This window comes from Arvicola amphibius, chromosome 2, assembly GCF_903992535.2.
Source record: "Arvicola amphibius chromosome 2, mArvAmp1.2, whole genome shotgun sequence".
In the NCBI taxonomy this organism is placed as follows: Eukaryota; Metazoa; Chordata; class Mammalia; order Rodentia; family Cricetidae; genus Arvicola; species Arvicola amphibius.
Window position 1 is genome coordinate 41,561,217 of NC_052048.2, and position 19,230 is coordinate 41,580,446.

At 38.8% G+C, this 19,230-nt stretch overlaps 1 protein-coding gene across 1 annotated transcript in view; it reads right to left on the reverse strand.

Annotated features, from left to right (window-relative positions):
- Cntn4 (contactin 4) overlaps nt 1-19,230 on the reverse strand; it is a 353,211-nt gene that overhangs the window by 205,337 nt on the left and 128,644 nt on the right. The window contains exon 4 of the mRNA XM_038319285.1: nt 15,827-16,024. Within this exon, the coding sequence (XP_038175213.1) occupies nt 15,827-16,024 (198 nt within the window). The remainder of the gene's footprint in view (nt 1-15,826; nt 16,025-19,230) is intronic.

The following is a 19,230-nucleotide window of genomic DNA, read 5'->3' on the forward strand; positions in this document are numbered from 1 at the left end:
GTTGCAGTGTTTATTCACATCTGAGGCCAATCTGAATGGATCTAAATGAGTACATTCAAGGCAGCATTCTATGTCGTTAACGCACAATAAATGGTTAACAGCAATGTTGGCATGTGCTTGTCCTATCAATGAAGTAGTTAATTACCCTTGCAGTCATAATCTCCATATCTAGAAAGATGACTGTGTGATCATAGTCATATTAAGAGCCCAACAGACGAAATATATGTTTTATGACTAAAAACGTATCATTCATTTCCTATCAATGCTATCTTGATTCATTAGTGAAGGCTGCCACAGGTTTAATACATTTTTTTCTATCTGATCTCCGGACATTTCCATGATTATTGATTTAACAGTACTGGTAAAGAGTTTGGGGTTATCAAGTTTATTGGAAAGCAAATGGTCACTTCAGTTCAGCTCTCATTTAGGCCCTCCCTAAGGGTAACAACAAGAAACGGATGGGCCCAGGTGCAGTAACAAAGAGAGCTGATTTTATTCATCTTGCAAACATGTTTCTTGTGCTGGTTTAGAAACTGAGAGGCACCACAAGGATCTAATCAGTCCATGAAAAAAAAACCAGCTCAGCATATGAGTTAGATATTTACAGTGTTGCTGGTTTTGCCATGAGGGCTGTGGTCAAGAGGTGAACTTTAATACAGTTCTGCTCTTGCTATTTGGTTTTATTTTCTTTCCCTAGACTAAAGGGAAGACTGGCTTTAGAAGGGACTTTGAAAGGACTTCTGCACCATTCTTAAAAATAATCTTTTTAGATTCGTTTATTTTATATGTATGAATGTTTTGCCTGCGTGCATGTATGTAGACAGTGTGATTGTGTGGTCTCTAAGGAGGTCAGTAGATGTAGTAACCCCTGGAACTGGAGTTACAGATGGTGATGAGCCACTAACTACATTTGGAAACTGAACCTTGGTACTCTGCAAGAATAAGTGCTTTTAACTGCTGAGCCATCTCTTCCTTCAGGGTCATTAAGTTTGATGTTCCCAAATAAACACTTCTGTGCATCCAGAGAAGATCACAATTAGGGATTTTTAGAGCAAGGGATTGAGACAACTTTTAGTCCTCAAAAGGGTACAACTGCCATTGATAGCTGTTCTTCCTTCTACAAGGGAGGCTGTCATCTCAAAAGGGTTAACACTCTGCTTTTAGTCCCACCAATATCTAGTTAATGGTCAAAGTTAAAACTCAAGGCTTGAGTCTTCACCTTTTACCATGTCCTTTCTCCACCACAGTATATAAAACTGTCAAAGTAAGTTTAAATACACCAAAGCCACATTTGACTTGTTCACAAACAAAGCTATTTCCCCTTTTTGGCCCTTTCTGGACAAGTCTCTGCCATAATTCCTCTTGCACTTCCATTTGATTGCTTCCCTTTGAGCGTTTGCACAAAGCTGACTGGGTAACGGGGTGGCACATACTAACAACAGCATTCACACACAGCTGCTGAACTTGCTAACAAACCGTCTGTAGGTTGAATCATCATCCCATAAATATCAGTAGTATGACTCGGAGTGCAGTGAGCACGTTAACACCTTTTAGTGCTGTGCATGTGGCTGTATACTCTGAGATTGGTGTTAATTGAAAAGAAAGTGTTGCCTTAAAAGGAGGATGTCTTTTCTTCCTAGGAAATCAAGACAGTTTGCATGGCAATGTATCACACGTTAAATGGAGATGAAAGAGTAGGGTGAAATATTTTAGCAGCAAGGATGTATTAGAGGTGATTGACTTTGCCCCTGTCTTATCTTTCAATATTGTCATTACATGTACATCATGTTTCTTTAATGAATCTATGAAGATTATAGCAAGGAGGACGTCTATCTCATATAACCTTGTTCTCAGCATCAGTGTGGATAGAGACTCAATGTCCAGATCGTCAAATGTCTATTTCTCCATCCTTAAAGTTCTACCCATTAGAGTGTAGATTTGGAGTCCCTGCAGAGAAAGCAAGATGAAAATGTTGCACCGAGAAAAGGTACTAAGCCATGTGGCTAAACATAGATTTTATGGATTAATTTAAGTAGTAATAGCTAGTTAATAATAAGCCTGAGCTAATAGGCCAAAAAGTCCTCTGTGTGTTACGTTGGGACTGATTGACTGCGGAGCCAGGCAGGATAGAAACTTTCGTCTACAAGTCGCCTGTTGTAGAATTGTTACATAAAATGCCTCTTTCTCCCCTCTGAATGTTCTACTTTCTAGCCCACTGTGGTTTGTGAAAGACTGGAAAGAACCAACATTTTTCCTGCTTCATTTTTTTACTGTTTCTAAAGTTCTTAAAAAATAAACAATTTTAAAAAGATGTGACTTGCATATTAACAATTTACTGATTTTAAGGGAGCAGTTCACTGATTCTTAGCAAGTCTGTTAATGCATGCCACTGTCACCGAAATCTGGTTTCTGAGCATTTCAATACCCAAATAATATCCGTGAAGTCTATTTCCTGTTAATTCCCAGCACAGCACAACACAGCCTAAAACAAACTTTGATCTACTTTTGGCACATCTACCTGCTCTGGGCATTTCATAGTAGTGGAATCATATATCTGAAGCCTTTTAAAAATATTTCCTTATTTTTATTTTATTTATATAAATGTTTGCTTTCATATATGTAAGTGTACCCCATGTATGGCTGGTTCCTTTGAAGGTCAGAAGAGGGGGCCAGATCCTCTGGAAATAGAATTCCAGACAGTTGTGAGCTGCCATGTAGGTTCTGGGAACTGAACCTGGACCTTCTGCAAGAACAGCCGATGTTCTTAACCACCTGCCTCTCTCAAGTCCCTACTTGGTATCATTCCCATCTGGTTTCTTTTATATGGCCTGCTTTCCAGGCCCCTGCTCTAGCACACCAGCATTCTGTTTGCCCTGTTGCAAAACTGGATGCCGCTGTAGGCACATCCCACATTTCATTTACAAGATGAAAATTTGCATTAGTTTCATAGTGGTCCTATAACAAAAAGCTACAAACCAAGCAGCTGAAAGAACGTATTTTTCTATAGTTCTGGAGGCATGAACAGCTCTGAGCTCAAGAACTCCGAGTTTAATTCCCTTGCTTCTCTCTAGGTTCTGGAGGTAGATGTTAATTGGCAGTGTTTCCTGACCTGTGGTTATGTCATTCAAATCTCTGCCTCTGTTTTCAAATGACTTTCTGTATCTTCTCTGTAGGAGAAGTGCCCATTCTATTGCAGGATGACCTCATTTTAATTATTTGGAGTCACAATGACCCCGAGACTTAATAAAGCTCCATTTTGAGGATGGAGGTGGGGAAAGGTAGGATGCAACATACTGCAGCACTGACAGATGAGCATTTGGGCAGCTGCCATATTCAGCTACTGCCAATGATGCTTCAATGAGCCATGATGCGCTTTGTGTGTTCATATATTCATTTGCCGTATGCTCTCTATGACATTCATATACATGGCTCTTTGCTGATTTATGTCTTACTGAAAATGAAGCATCCCCAGAGTAGTGTTTTCTGATTACCTTCTCTAAACTCTGTACTTACTATTAATTTCTATCAGTATTTCCTGCCTTTCAAGGTATCTTACCACAATGCAAGACTCTCTAATTTGTATATGTATTTAGTAGTGTTCATCCAGATGAAAAACACACCTGATGTGGGAGAGTCTTCTGTTTGAGTTGATTTCATTGGCTAATAAAGAAACTGCCTGGCTCATTTGATAGACCGCCCCTTAGGTGGGTGGAGTAGACAGAACAGGAAGAGGAAGTGAGGTAGAAGGATCAGTAAGATGCCACACCTCTCCTAAGTTAGGCAGACTGCCGTGCCTCTCCTGAGAGAGATGCCAGATGCGATGAAGCTCCAGCCCAAGATGGACATACGCTAGAATCTACCTGGTAAGGCACCACTTTGTGGTGCTACACAGATTATTAGATATGGGTTAGTCAAGATGTAAGTAAGAGGCTGAAACTAAGGGCCAGGCAGTGTTTAAAAGAATACAATTTGTGTGTTGTTATTTCAGGGCATAAGCTAGCCGGTGGCCGGGAGCCGGGCAGGACGAAAAGCAGCCCTGCCCGCAGCTCATCACTACACACACCAAGTGATGTATCTATATTTTTCATACTTGTATTCCTGTCTTAGGTGCCCAATATCTTAATAGGTATTCAGTGAATAACTATGGACATAAAACATCTTAGAAAGTCCACGGTGCCTCTCGACAGTGCAACTATTTCCTATTCTCTGCATAGAGAGTTTTAAACAAGCTATTTCCTCCATTGTACACCGTATCTTGAGGAATGAAAGTTCACTTTTTTTTTCTGTGCCATTCACGAATCCTATCTCATTAACAGAAATCTGAGAAAAGTGCGATGAATGGGAATGTGTGGCAAGGAGGAAAAGATGGGAGGCATGGAGGCATTTTAAATGTGGCCTATAATAGTAAGAGACACATGCTGTTTTCCAGACATGAGCATCATTTACTACATATCCTTGTGGTTTTCATTTGCTAACATCAACTGTATAGCTTGTTTTTCTGGTCATATGGGGGTAGTTTCTTGGAATATAGAGTGAGCCATATTTATAGCAGTATAAATATGAACAAAGAATTATCAGTAAGAACAGATTGATCCAAATACATAGCAGTAATTACAGTACATAAAGATGATTTTCACTGCTGCTTATGGGAAATTCAGTGTATATAATGAGTAGCCTTGTCTTATCATATAAATAAGGAAGCACTTTTCTTCAACTATACCGCGAATAATATTTTTGGGAACACCTGCGGAAGTGCTCCATCTAACCTTTGTTACATCTGGTGTTATAGGCTGTGTTTTATTAGGCTATTTCTTTTAATTCTAACTATTTTGGCCTTTGCTTTTTACATAAAATGTGAAATCTGTTACCTTTCTGTTTTGAAGCAAACAAAAGGCTGTTTAAAACAGAGACACATCTTTTCAGGTCATTTTTCTGACCACCTGTACATGTTTGAACTTAACTGGTCCAGAGATGATCTGGTGACTTACAGAGCAAGGCCATTGATGGAATTACCCTTGAGTCTTTTTCTATTCCTCACAAAGGTGGGAGATATTAAAGTTTAGATATATCTAATTACCCAAGATAAACTGGAGAGAATGTATGCAATGCACCCTGCATTGACCAGGAAACAGTTTCTGCCACACTTTTCTTCCATGTAGATTAAATGATTTGCCCATCATGTCCAATTGTAAAAAGACATACTTTCCTCTATGCATTTACTCATGAGCTTGAAAATACAGTCTAGGCTTATGAAAATTCAGCTTCAATGTTTTCTCTTCTTTACAACTAGAGACCCATTATAACAGTTCTAAGAGTTACCTCAAGTACCCGAAATTCCTAATGTCAATGTTCCCAAAAGGCAAGATCTTCGCTCTCTTTATGTTACAGTAGAACTTAATAAATATTAACATCAATCATTAACTATTCAGTATGCCTGACAAAGCGGGCTGGAGGTCACCACCATTAACACTGTACTGATTTCTGTTTCTACAGCTTTTACAAAGCTGCTGTTTTGGGTACACTGTCTGGTGATAGGGCATATTTAAACAATGAGTTTTTCGCTGTGTAAGGAAAAGCTGCTTTCATGAGGAAGCCTGGCTAGAAGTTCCTGGGTATTTATTCAGAAGCCATCATTCACTCTGTATTGAAATCACCTGGAGGGCTTGTGTTTCTAATTTACAGAGCAGAACGACAGACCAAGGATAAGGAGCGGCATCTCCAAGTAGCTCCCAGGTGAAGAAAACACCTTGAGTGCCACTATCCTTATCCTGAGCCTGAACAAGAGGTCCAACCTGACATTAATAAACCTGTCGTGGTAGCAAGTCACGGTGGGATACTAGAAACGGAGGTCTACCAGCGATGAGGCAATGGAAAGCCACAACTTTGCTGATGACCTTGTGGGTAGAGGCTGTCCCACATTTTAAACCTAGACACTTATTAAGGGGTGATGGCCACGTCTGTAAGAACACAGGGATTTAGGAAATAGATGACAACTTATGGAATATGAAAGTGAAATCAGCCACATGCTGCTCTTGTTTAAGTACAATTTGCAGAGCACTGTGCTGGCAGAAGGAAGACAGTTTGCAAAACTGTGCACCGAAAGATTTTTGCCAACGCCTGCCTTAGCTGGAATCTGTGCTTGCTAAATTAAACCACAGATGGAACGAACATTTACTAACTTCCACTGAGTGGGATTTTCTACTGAAAAAAAAATAATTGCCAAAATTGGCTTGGAAAAAGTTTCCGCATTGACTTTCTTGAAAAACAGGTCACACGGTGTGCATTCCATTAACCTAAAACTATTTGGAAATATCTGATTAGTCATACAAGTTTCCTCAGCTGAGCTTGCCATGGTGGCATTTAAAAAAAGTATGACTTTTCCTTAGTATGAAGGAAAAGCTGATGAAGCACAGAGGATCGGTTGTGGTTTATTTCTGTCACTGAGATAAAACCTATGACCAAAAGCGACTTAGAGAGGAAACAGCTTATTTGGCTTGCAGATACCCATCACAGTTCATCACTGAGGAGAGGTCTGGGCAGTCACTCAAGCAGAAACAGAGGCAGGAGCCATGAAGAGCACTTCTTATTGGTTTGCTCTCCATAGTGTGTTTAGCCTGCTTTCTTATATGACCGAGAACGACCTGCCCATAGGTGGCACTGCCCACAGTGGGCTAGGCCCTCCCACACCAATCAATAATCCAGAAATGCCTCACAAACATTCCCATGGGCCCATCCAATGGACTCAGTTCTTCATCTGGGGTGCCTTCTTCCTAAGTAACCTTACTTTGTATCAAAGTGACAAAAAGTAACTGATGGGGGAGCTGACCAATCCCTTTGTCTGGGGGGCGTGCCCCCTCCGGAGCCCCAAATACCTTTAAAAGATCCGTGTGCTTTTGTTTTCGGCTTCTTTATTTCCTGCACTCCTCGCTGGAACCTTGGCTTTTGTAAGTTCCCTTTTCTTTCCTTTATTAAAGCTGAATATTATATATTGAAGCTAGTCTGGTTAATCATAATTGCAGATCGACCACGCCCCTTCAAGTAACCACCAGCATCTCATGTATCACTACCCGAGTCCAGTAAGATAATGCCCTCTAAGTTGGGTGCCTAGCAAGAATCTCCTACCACGAGAGAAAGGTAAGGTAGTATAGCAAGAATATCATGTGTGTTTTAGTATCAGGATCTTGGAGTGGTCTCAAAACTCATGAGAAATGAAATTAAATGCATTATTTGTCTTACATAATATCTGTACCTCCTTCTTTTCTTTTCAATAGTTAAGATACAGAGGAAACTTTTTCTAGCAGGTTGTCTCAATACAAAGCCAGCGTGAGCGTGTATCCCTGCTTGGCCAGGAGAGTGCCTGCTCACTGGAATTCCTGAAGTAACTTGCCATATCCAGGTTGTGCAATGGATTATAGAATATGGAGGTATTTTTGTCTCCTTTGAGGATATTCATACATATTAAAATGTTCTTCATGTTGTGTTGAATTAATTCTCTCTCTCTCTCTCTCTCTCTCTCTCTCTCTGTGGACTGACACTAATTGAAATCAGTAGCAGCACTATTGATAGTCGTTTGATAGTTAACAACAGCATCATAGTCTCAGAAGTCAACGACGCCTTCTTATGAACGCAGAGTACAGGATTTCTTTGGACGTTTTGGGTAGAAGCTCTAACCTCTCTCATTGTACTTTGAAAACAGTTACTGAAAAATATCTACCAATAGGTAGGTTGAGTGTGTGCTAACAAAAGTTTATTAATAAAAACAGGTGGTGGGCCCAAGAGCTGGAATGGGCTGACCCTAAGCATTAGGAAAATGGGGAAGATTGTGATATTTGAAAGAACAATGTAATCAATAGGCTATTAGAACTAACAAGAGGTTTTAATAAGCTTAGCAGATTTCAAATAACTTTTAAGAGTAGTGGAAGCATACTTTAACAATCAGTAACAATTTAGATAGTATGCTTAAAAACAAAGAACCATGTAGAATAGCAACAAAAATGATAGAAAAATCTAGAAATTATCCAAGAGTAGTCAACTTAACAATACAGAGAATTTTATTAATTGGAACATGCCATGCGCATGGCTTGCCTGCAAGGGGTTTGTCAGCCGGGAGTATCTTCTGATGGGAACTCTGTTTTCATTTTTGATTGCCTGACATTTCATGGAAGATGATTTTCAGGACCATGTGAATCTTTGAGCTGTCAATCTATACATAATTCCACCATCCCATTCACGATTCTGTGGCTTTGGCATATCACTGAAAGTGAATGTGTTTTAACTCTGCACTCTCATGCAATACAGCCTCACTCTTGATTCCTGCTCCCACTAGACAGCTTAACTATATCATTTCCAAGTACAGAAAAATGCACACATTCTTCCTGGAAAGCTTACAAAGTGTATTCCTCAGTATTTATTGGTTAAATGTATGATTACAACTTTGGGACCAGCAAGATGGCTCAGTTGATAAAAGTGTTTGCTTCCAAACCCGATTAACTGAAGCTGATCTTTGGGCCCACATGATGGAGGAAAAGACCTAACTCCTGAAAGTTGGCTTCTAATCTCCAAAGCCCCAGCCCATAAAAAAATAAGTAAATACAATCATTAGCCCAAGTCATCGCAGTTCTAGGCAGGACAGCACTAGCATTTTATTTCCCACAGTTTCTCCATCTGTTATTCTGTTGTTGAGAATCCAGTTTTATAATCCCAATAAACAATAAAGCTAGACACTTTGATAGTTTGGAGTTCTCTAAGATTATGTCACCATGGTCTGCAAACTGGCTGCTTTGACTTCATAGTATACTGCACACCAGGAACACTGAGCAGATGCTTCCTAACTGACAAGCCAAATGACCATCCAAGACCTTTGGCCCCATGGACCCAAAATGGAATTGGCTGGAATAGAGGTCTAAAAATGACTGCCAAGTTCCTAAGCTTGTCAAACCTTCAGAATATCCACAGCCATTAAGACTCTATTATATCAGATTAGCTATGGCAGCTTAGAGAAACATCTCGTATCCTTTAGTTCAGATGTTCTCATCAAACATGTTTTACGCCCACAGATCCTTAACCGTGATGTTGTTAGAAAATTAAAAACATGACATGATTGATGTGACAAAGCTGTAAGAAAGTCACAATTAAAAGTGAGACTTGAGTAAAGCAGAGAATTTGGGGGAGAAATACCCAAATAATGCAAAATTACCTTTAAGTAGAGGATATGTAACTTAGCTTGTTGCCAAAATGCTGGGATATCAATAAAAGACTCTAAGTAGGTCAAATACACACTCAAAGAAATATTCTAAAGACTCTAATGTATTTTTTAAAATCTGACTCCTAGGTTAATTAAGTGGTACATAAATACAGCTGATTTATTTATGAAGACAAATAGTGTTTGCTAGGGCCCCCAGGAGACTCTAATACAGGTTGGACAAATATTAGAAAGACTTGCTGTGAGTAGCTAGCAAGATCATAACAGAGGAAACATGATACAGATGGAATATATTTCTAAACACCCCTTCTTTTTGCTCTTTTAATTTATTTTCATATAAATTTAGAACTATAGAAAGGGCTGTGTTGATTTGTGGCACAAATTTTAATGTTGATAGAGATGGGGTATCTTTCCATGGTCTCTTCATAGTGAAGGTGAATGTACTTGTTGCCTGCTATGATTTGTATTTGGAAGAATTCAGACCCAGTGAGGAACACGTGTTTTGTCTGTATAGAATAGTGTTTTATGCAACCCGATCTTTGCAAATTTTGAGTTTGAAGTAAACTGAAAAGCTATGCCCAGAATCCCCTAAATGACAAGAAAGAATCTTAGAGATAAATTAATACGTATTGCTCATTCATGTAGCAAAGAAAAGTAAGGTCCAGAGAAATGACACCACCATCTCATGTGAATTGGAGTTGATTGTTACTGTATTCCAACAGTCCACTACTTTTCCCTTCCTATACATGTTCACAACATTTATTTTTGTACACCTTCAGTGTTTTCTGAATCTATAAGATGCTGAGATCATCATCTGGCCTTTCTTCCACTAGGTTAAATCATGATCTAAGGTAAGAACTTGGAAAAGCATGGCTAAGAATTTCACTTATACTCCAAGAACATAAATGCATAATTTTAGTATTTAAAAATTATATATTTTTTGCAATAATTCCTTACATGGGTATTATATTTCTACCATTTACATTGCTCCTTCTTCCCCTTCAACTCCTCCTATTCCATCCATTCCCTCTTGAATTCATGATTTCTTCTTCTTCTTCAATTAATAGGCTTGATACTTTAGGATTCAGTAACTCACAAGGAGAAAGCTAGAGGTAATGTCTTTCAATATTTTAATTTTATGCTGAAGTATAAGCATTCAAAAAGTAAATTTCACATAAAGACATACAGGCAAATATATATATGTATATTTCTAAGGTGTTAAATACAAGGATTAAAGAGAAAAAAGAATGCAAAAGCCTCTAAGGATAAATTTGTTGTTTCCTATTACTTGGTATTTCTTCTACATAGAGTTTGTTCTAATTAGGGAAAATGGCTTAAAATATTTAACAACCAAACATAACCAGGCTGAAGTCATCTTGCTCACAGTTATCTTGGTTCTAGTGAGCCAAACAGAACTTACAAGTCAATCTCTAGCCAGTCTCAAGCAACAGAGATAAACGGTCAAGTCTATACAAGTACTCTTTATGCTCAGTTATATGCTCATGTGAATGACAGACACCAGCATCCTTACAGACTTCCTCATTCCCTGATTGCTCATTTCCATGTGAAGTCTTTTTGTCATGAGACATTTCAGGGGAAGTGATAATGACTGGGGATATAGGAAGTAGCCTTTCAGGTTTATCACCAAATTCTATTATTTCTCTAACATATGCTTTACATTAATCTGCTACTTTTTGTGGAAAATGTGGGACAAATTTGAGACCCTTGCAGAATGTATATAATATTTCAGGCTCATTGTTATTACTGACTGCTTCAAACTGCTGCATTCATCTCCCAGCTTCCAGTGCTCATAGAGATCTGTGGATGGCTACCCTTACTGTGAGTTTATCCCCAAATAAACAAACCTTTGTTATACTTCTTTCTGGGCTATTGTGGAACTCTTTGAAACACCTAAACCTAAATGATAGGCACATGTTGCTAAATAACAACTTATGTTATTTTTCATAACATATTAAAAATATGTAGAAAAACAATTAGAAACTCTGAAACAAAATTCTACCATATCTGTCTAGCAATTTTCAATTATGTATGTTTTTTAATAAGACAATACTGTAGAACAAACTTTACTTACTTGGAAGAATCCCAAATGCAAAATTTTAAAAAGTCAGTTAAGGAAAAGCGAAAGAGTCAGCAGAGCACAGGTCAGCTCTTCCCGGAGCTCAGTGAAACAGAGATGTATAGTGGTCAGGAGTCTTTCTGACATTGCCCCATGCCACTTCTCAGCTCCACAGTAACCCCTTTCCCCCAAAGCAAAGATGTAAAATTTGGTTAGTCTAGCTCATCTGTATGTGATTATATGTTCATGGTGCTCATGTGTGCAAGTACACAGGGAGACCAGGAGAGAGAGAGCTACTTAACATGGGTGCTGGGATCTAAATACAGGACCTCTAAAAGAACAATTTACACTCTTGACCTCTGAGCCATCTCTCCAGGCCCAACGTTCAAAATTTTTTACCAAAAGAAAATTACTGGAAGTTTAACCTTGCTAATTAGCACTTTGGAAACACAATTCTACCTATATTCTACAAACAAACGTCCTTTCTTCATTATTATTATAATTCTATTAAAATAAAGTTTTATGAGCATATTTCAGGTAAGTCATTGATGCACACTTTTATTTCATCAGTGCTAAAGCACTTTGCATGCATCTTAATACACAAAGTACCTCCCGGAGGTAAATACAGCTGTGATAATTTTATTAATGAGTAAACAAAGGTCAATGAGTAAATAAAAGCCAGTGCGGATAAAGGGAAACTTCTCTATGAAATTGCCAGTAACTGGTGGGTCTTGATTCTACCCTGAGAACTAGTTCCTCTGTCGTTCTGGCTTATTTCCTGGCCAAAAATTGAATGAGGATGAGGGAAGCAAGAGAAATGCACTTTGTGAAATACTGGATTAAAGGAAGAGTCAGTCCAAAACTCCTGTGGAACAATGCGCTGGGGGCACATGGTGAATGCATTGAGATGGACGTGGGACACCACACCTGATTCCCATCACCACCTGAGCCAAGATTCACCATTCATTTTTGATGGTGCTCTGGTGATCTCTTGGACTGGAAACACTGAGTCTAAAATTGCTTTCCTGGATGGAACTCAAAAGATATGACTTGACTAGTAGGGAAATCTAGTTGTTTAAGTTACATCTGTTGATGGCGATGCAAAGCAACAGTTGTGGCAATTAGTTTAGCTGAGACTCGAACTGCCTCTGCCTTACTTGTTATATTTCTGAGTCAGAAAAAGGGTGTGAAATTTTGAGTGTGCTTCAGAGATCCAAAGGACTATACCAATTCCACACTCCTTGCATATATCAGCCAAACATAGCAACTAAATACAAGCTCCTGTAGAGTGATAATTTCATTGATTTTTTTAACTCTCACAGAATAGACTTTATTAAGGATGTCATCTTAATTTTGCAATTTCCTTTTGATTTATAACTCCCCTTCTCTTACCTTCAGATAGGAGCTAATTAAATAACCTGTTTTGTGCTTAGTAATTGAACTTCATATCCATTTTATGTACTCCAGTCTAAATGAGAAAGATAATATAAATTTTTACTATGCAACTCTCATGCAAATTAAGAATGAATGGGCATTAATCGCTGAAGAATGAGGTGTTTAGCCTGCAAATTCTGTGATAAAATATTCTAATACAAAACATTGGTCATTTCTATGGAGATGGAGTAGACAATAAATTTTAAGAATAAATCTAAAAACCAAGCAAAAAGCAAGATTCCTGCCAGCTTGAGGAATGCATACTAGACTTCCTGTGTTCCTGATTTTGGTTCCTACTTTCAAAGGCAACTGTTTTCTATGATGTTTGTCTCCAGCTGACCCTTGCTGCATCTAAGTCAATATTGCATTATATCCATAACTTGACACACAAAGACAGGTAATTCTTTTGGTTAGATATTTGGCACAGAGACATTTTGTTTAGAAACCCCCCAAAGGGTTCGTTTTTCTTTGCTTTTTAAGGATCTTATACAAAATGCCACGGAAGCAGATCCTTTTTTGATTTTTTTTTCTTTCTGGAACTGGAAAGTTGGTCTCCGTGCCTTTTGACAGAGCTGGTACTTTGTCGGACATCATTTTGTAAATTGGGTCTCATGTAGCTCAGGCTGTCTTTCTATTCACTAAACAGCTGAGGATGACCTGGTACACCTGTTCTACCTGCCCCAACATTCCATGTGTGGGGATTTCATGTATATGCCACCAAACCTAGGTTCATATAGTACTGAGGACTGAACTTATGCATGCTAGGCGGGGACTGTGTCAGCTAGGCCTAGCTACATCTTCAATCCATCTTGCCTACTTCGTGAACTGATGACTAAGGTGAATTTCGCAGTAGTCTTCTGGCCACTCTTTGGAAGATTTTTTTTTCCTTCTGGAAAGCAGTCAATTAATCTTTCTAAAAACACCAGTCACTCTCAGGCCTACGAACTCCTAAAGGGTTCTCACTGCTCTTCAGTCTTCTCCCTCTGGTTTCCACGACTGGCACATTAAACTCCAAACCATTCTCCACCCAGATTAGCAAGCACAAGCCACATTTACTTTATTCTTATTTCCAGGACAGGTAAAAGTGTTTCTTGACTTTCTCTCTCCACCTCAGGACCTTTGAATGTCCTGACAGCTCAGTCTGGACTATTTTCTTTCTTTTCCTCTAAGGACTGACTTATCATTCTGACTACAGCCCCATGTCCATCTTATGGGAGAATTTCCATGGCAACCCTTTCAACAGTATATAGCCACCCCACAGAGCTTCTATTTTTCATGCTGTTTTATGTTTATTCTTAAATAAAACTGCATTTTGCTCTTTGCCCTGCTTACCTCTCACCATTCTGCTGTCCAGAAGAATATTTGAAGCATAAAATAAGGGCCTGTTGTTGTGCTTACTGGAACACAGAAACAATGCTGTCAAAGTGTCTGAAAACTAAACTATTTGTGAAAAATTTTCAGTGTGATCTCTATTTTTAAAGATGTTTAGACCATCTCTAAACAGCTAATTTGACAGTCAACACCCTGATCTGAAAACTTCAAGTTCAAGCCCACTTGGGCATCAAGTTCACCAGTAATGTAGAGCTACAGAATAAACGTGGTGCATCGCTCAGGGGCAGACCACTTGCCTAGCTCATGCCAGGACCTGAGTTCAACCCCTGGCATCGCAAGAAACTAGACATGCAGAGCAATACATGTGGAAAATAAAAGGCATTTTTTTCTATAAGACTTAATGTAAGAGCTCGTGTAGGATGGAGAGAAGAAACAGTGGAGGTTTAAAATACAGGGCTCTGGAGCCAGAAGACAAAGTGCGGTGTTGGAATCCTATTCATATGTCTTTTACATTCGTTACCTAACACACCTAAGCCTGAGTTCCCTCAACTGTGAAAGATTATGCTCTTTAAGTTTTGAATGAATAATCTAGCACATAATAAATAACCAACAAATGTTTGTTATTAGTATCTTGACTGGTAATTTCTTCATCTGTATGATATATTCTTGTCGTTCCTTTTCAGATGTGTGCAAGAACTGGGAGGCTTGTTTTCTTTTGTTTGTTTGTTTGTTTTTAGAATAGAAACCTAAACCTCTCCAACTATGAAGCTTCAAATCGTCACATTGCTCCTTCCTACTGGGCTTAATTATACCTTTGTTTTCATTCTTCCGATGAATATTTAATGACACGTTTCTATTTGCTACATTCTATAGTAGACAGCAGTAAGCAAGATAGTGGAGTTACTTTACACGGCACACACAGCTAAGAGTAGAAGGAGAAGGAGACCATGTGTGTGTGTTTGTGGGGGCATAGATAGCAATGGATTTCACTGGAGTTTAATGAGAAGCCACCTGATGTAACAAGGGTGGAAAACAGCAGATCTGGAGAGATGGCATCCTGGAAAAAAAAGGTGGTATGTCTAAAGAAACAGAAAGACATAGTGCATATCCCACCCGCTAAGTCAGAATTTTGGACTAAGAGAGGAGTTTAGAAAAAGGAAATGATATATGCATAAAATGCCCCAGTAGAAGAGTCATGGTACCTATACACCTTGGCTAACAAAAAAAAAATGCCTTTTAAAAGCACGCGGTGATATAACCTATAGTCTCTGGATATTTGCATAGGATCCATACATTTTCATAAATATTCTCATAATGGCATGGGGAATTAAAACTTCTTTCTCAAGTGAGCTATCCATATTTCTGAATTTCTTTGTGGCAGTAACTATGCCTTCACTATAGTATATCTAGATGCTATTTGGATAATTTAAAACCACTTTCTGGACTCTGAATACTAAATTACTCAGAATTGATTAATGAGCTACTTGTTCAACCTTTCACTTCATTTTTTCCTGTGTATACAATTTAAGATCTTTTTGTTATTTACATTTGCTTAAATTCACATCCTATCCCTGTTGAGATTAGCAATCAGATTTCTAATTAGTTTTCTAAAGTGGGTTTGTGGGCTTATTTCTTACACAAGTGGAAAAAAATAATGGGTATCAAATATAGAAAGTATTAAACTTTTCTTTAAAGCCTTATGTGTCAATAATATAGTATCTTTCCATGCCCCACCAGTGAGCCCCATGCATAGAACTGACAAAATTATGTAGACAACTCACCATCGTTCCTCAGGATTAGTGGTGTGGGTGGCCCCAGGACCTTGTGGTTCGTCACAGTATTGGTAACTACACAGGTATAATTACCAACATCGGATTTTTCTACTTTGGCAATATAAAGATTCCCAGTCTCTTGAGAAACAAAGCGGCGGTTATCCTGATAGGAAGGGTATTCATTGAAGATCCAGGCATAGCTCAGCTCTGCAAGTACAAGAATCATCATTGTAAATAAGTCTGTTGACCCTGGAAGCTTTCTGCATTTAGAATAAAAGTGGTCAAGGTAGAAATTTAGATTGCTGCTCTTCACCTTGTAAAGTATAAATGGGAGGTAATCACAAAAGGTTTCCTACTGCCAGTCAATAATGCTTTATTTCAAGAAGACTAGAAGATACCCTGGAAGATGACTCAGAGAGATCCAGCCCTTAGAAATCAAAGGTATAAGCATGTGCCAAGTACTTTGTAGCAGGTTCTAAAGGAATGCAAGGTTTAAGACCTAATATATAACCTTGACATAGCAATGTGAGACGCTACCCTGGGCACTTTTTAGATTACTTTCCTTATTCAATAATGACCACTATAGTGCATTGGATTACAGGTTTGCATAGTCCTCTGTGATATTAGATGCAGTTCATCGTTTTCATTAACTCAGGAGCTTTGACACAGAAAAAACAAAGTAATGAATCAAAATTCTTCACCCTTAGCTGGGTGGTGGCGCACACCTTTAATTCCAGCACTCAGAAGGCAGAGGCATGTGAATCTCTATGAGTTTGAGGCCAGCCTGGTCTACAAGAGATAGTTCCAGGACAGGTTACAAAGCTACCTAGAAATCATATCTAGATAAGCAGAAAAAAAACCCCAAAACCAAAAAACAAAAAATCTTCACCCTTAAACAGAGTAATCATTCAGATTCAATCCATTCTTTTCCCATCTTCTCCCACTTTCAACTGAAATTCTCTTCTCTTCTTACATAGAACATTGACTACTTCTCCAAAATTTTAATAAGATAGTAATTAAGTGTTACTCACCAAATACACACTGGTATCTTAATTATATCACACATATAAATATGTTCTTCAAAAATATAGTTTAAAAAGACATATCCATAAGAAAGTGAGTGTGGAGTGGAAGTCAGAGAAGCATGCTTACAAATACTTACTCATCCCAGAATGCATTGGGGTAGTCCTATCTAGAAACAGTCCTTTGACAGCTCTTGGTTTTTCATAAGGATTAGATGAAAATTTTGTGACTGGACACACGAGCCCATGTTTTCAATTCAAAGAACCCCAGATGACAAAGAATTTCTCTGAGTAGCTACAGTCAGATGGCTGGCACAATCATGTTCTAAGAACATCAACCTTTTCAACTCCGGGCACTTCATCCTTCTTCTCTGTGAAGTGTGAGCCAGAGATGTGACCATAGCTGAACCATGACATACTGGCTACTGGCCCTGATTTGTTAAGACCGCTTTTCTCTTTAAAAGTCTCTTTGCTGGGGGGAGGAGTAAAAAAAAAGATACACTGGGCATCTCTGGTTATAGAAATATTTGGCTGAGTGACACCATGCCATTCTTTCATGTGATCTTGGTTAAATTCTAAAGGCATGAGGGGTCCTTGGAAAATGGCAGAAAAGCCACTTGAGCTTTGTAAAGAGAGCACTAATTACTGACGAAGGCATCTTTGCTGTTTAATCCTTCAGTGAATCCCAACTCTAATTGAACTCAACTACTGAATGTGTAACAAGAAGCATGTTTTGCCTTAATAATCCATTGTTGACTTACAAAGGAGGGGTTGTGCAGATTGCCCTCCCTTTATTCCAGAATTATTGCATTTCCACATGTATGATTTTGAAGAGCTATAATTATGTTTCTATGTGAAAAGCTAATCACACTATGTTTGCACATGTAGTTAGAGGTAACTCCATGCTACTGTCAAAAGGATAATAGGCATAAAAATAAGTTCTTCCCAAGGTCATGGAGCAATATCTTCTGATATAAAACATTTTATCCTGGAAAAAAAGCTTGTTAAGAATCAGAAAGTACATGAATCTTACAAGGCTCAGGAAGTAAACAAACGTCTACATCTCAGGAAGTTCCTAAAACTCAACACATCTATGAAACCTTTCCTCAGAGTCATATAAGTAGAAAGGCTTCTGGGAAGGAGTGACTCTAATCTCACGTAATACAAGGAACTATGAGGAAAAGGTTTTTCATAGTTCTCACTCGTGTGAGGTAGGCTTTTCACTGATGCATTATCTGCCTTCAAGACATCCTTGCTCCTATAAGTAAATCCTTACCCATACTCCTGTAACTAACATCAATTAACTTAATGCTTTACTAACCTAGACATGGCAAGGCATAGTTTCTTTGGTCTTTCATTAGTACTCTGTCTGGGGTAAGTAGGTATTTGTTTACATTTTCAGGAAAGATTACATAAGGATGGAGAGGTGACTCAGTATTTAAGAGTACTTGCTTTTCCAGAGGACCTGGGTTCAATTCCCAGCATACACATGGCAATCTCCTGAAACTCCAGTGCCAGAGGATCTGAAGTCCTCTTCTGGCACTTAGGTACGAGGAATAAACATGTTACACAGACATACATGCAGTTAAACACCTCATAAACATTAAAAAGAAATCTAAAAAAATTTTTTTAAAATTTCAGACAACACCAGTATGTTGGCTATTTCCAAAACAAAAGCAATCAAGCAAACAAACAAAACAAAACAACCAAACAAAAAGACACCTGAACTTTAAGATAGGCAAAGACTAGATAACAGGTCATGAGGAAACATAATCTAGCAGGGACTCCTTCTAGTAAGGAGCAAAAGGAGGGAGATCATGAGCAAGGAAGTCAGGACCGTGAGGAGTGCGTTTACCCATTGAGACGGTGGGACAGATCTAACGGGAGACCACCAAGTCCAGTTGGAATGGGACTGATGGAACAGGGGACCAAACCGGACTCTCTGAATGTGGCTGACGGTGGAGGAGGACTGAGAAACCAAGGACAACGGCAATGAGCATGAACTCTACAGCATGGACGGGCTCACTGTGAGCCTTGTCAGTTTGGTTGCTCACCTTCCTGGACTTAGGGGGAGCTGGGAGGACCTTGAACTTAACATAGTGAAGGGAACCCTGATGGCTCTTTGTCTTGGAGAGGGGTGGAGAGGGGGTATGGGTGGAAGGGAAGGGAGGGAAAGGGGAGGAGGAGGGGAGGAGATGGAAATTTTTAATAAAAAAAAATGAGAAAAAAAAGAAAAGACTTAAAAAGGTCAGCAAGGCAGACAGTGTGCTCTGTACTTGACTCCATAATCGCATTTCCGGCAAGCCCTGCTGTCTCTCAGCACCCCAGTTCTCTAATAAGGACAGCGAAAAGACCGTGTGTCCTCTGATAGCTTTAAGAAAATTTAACTAT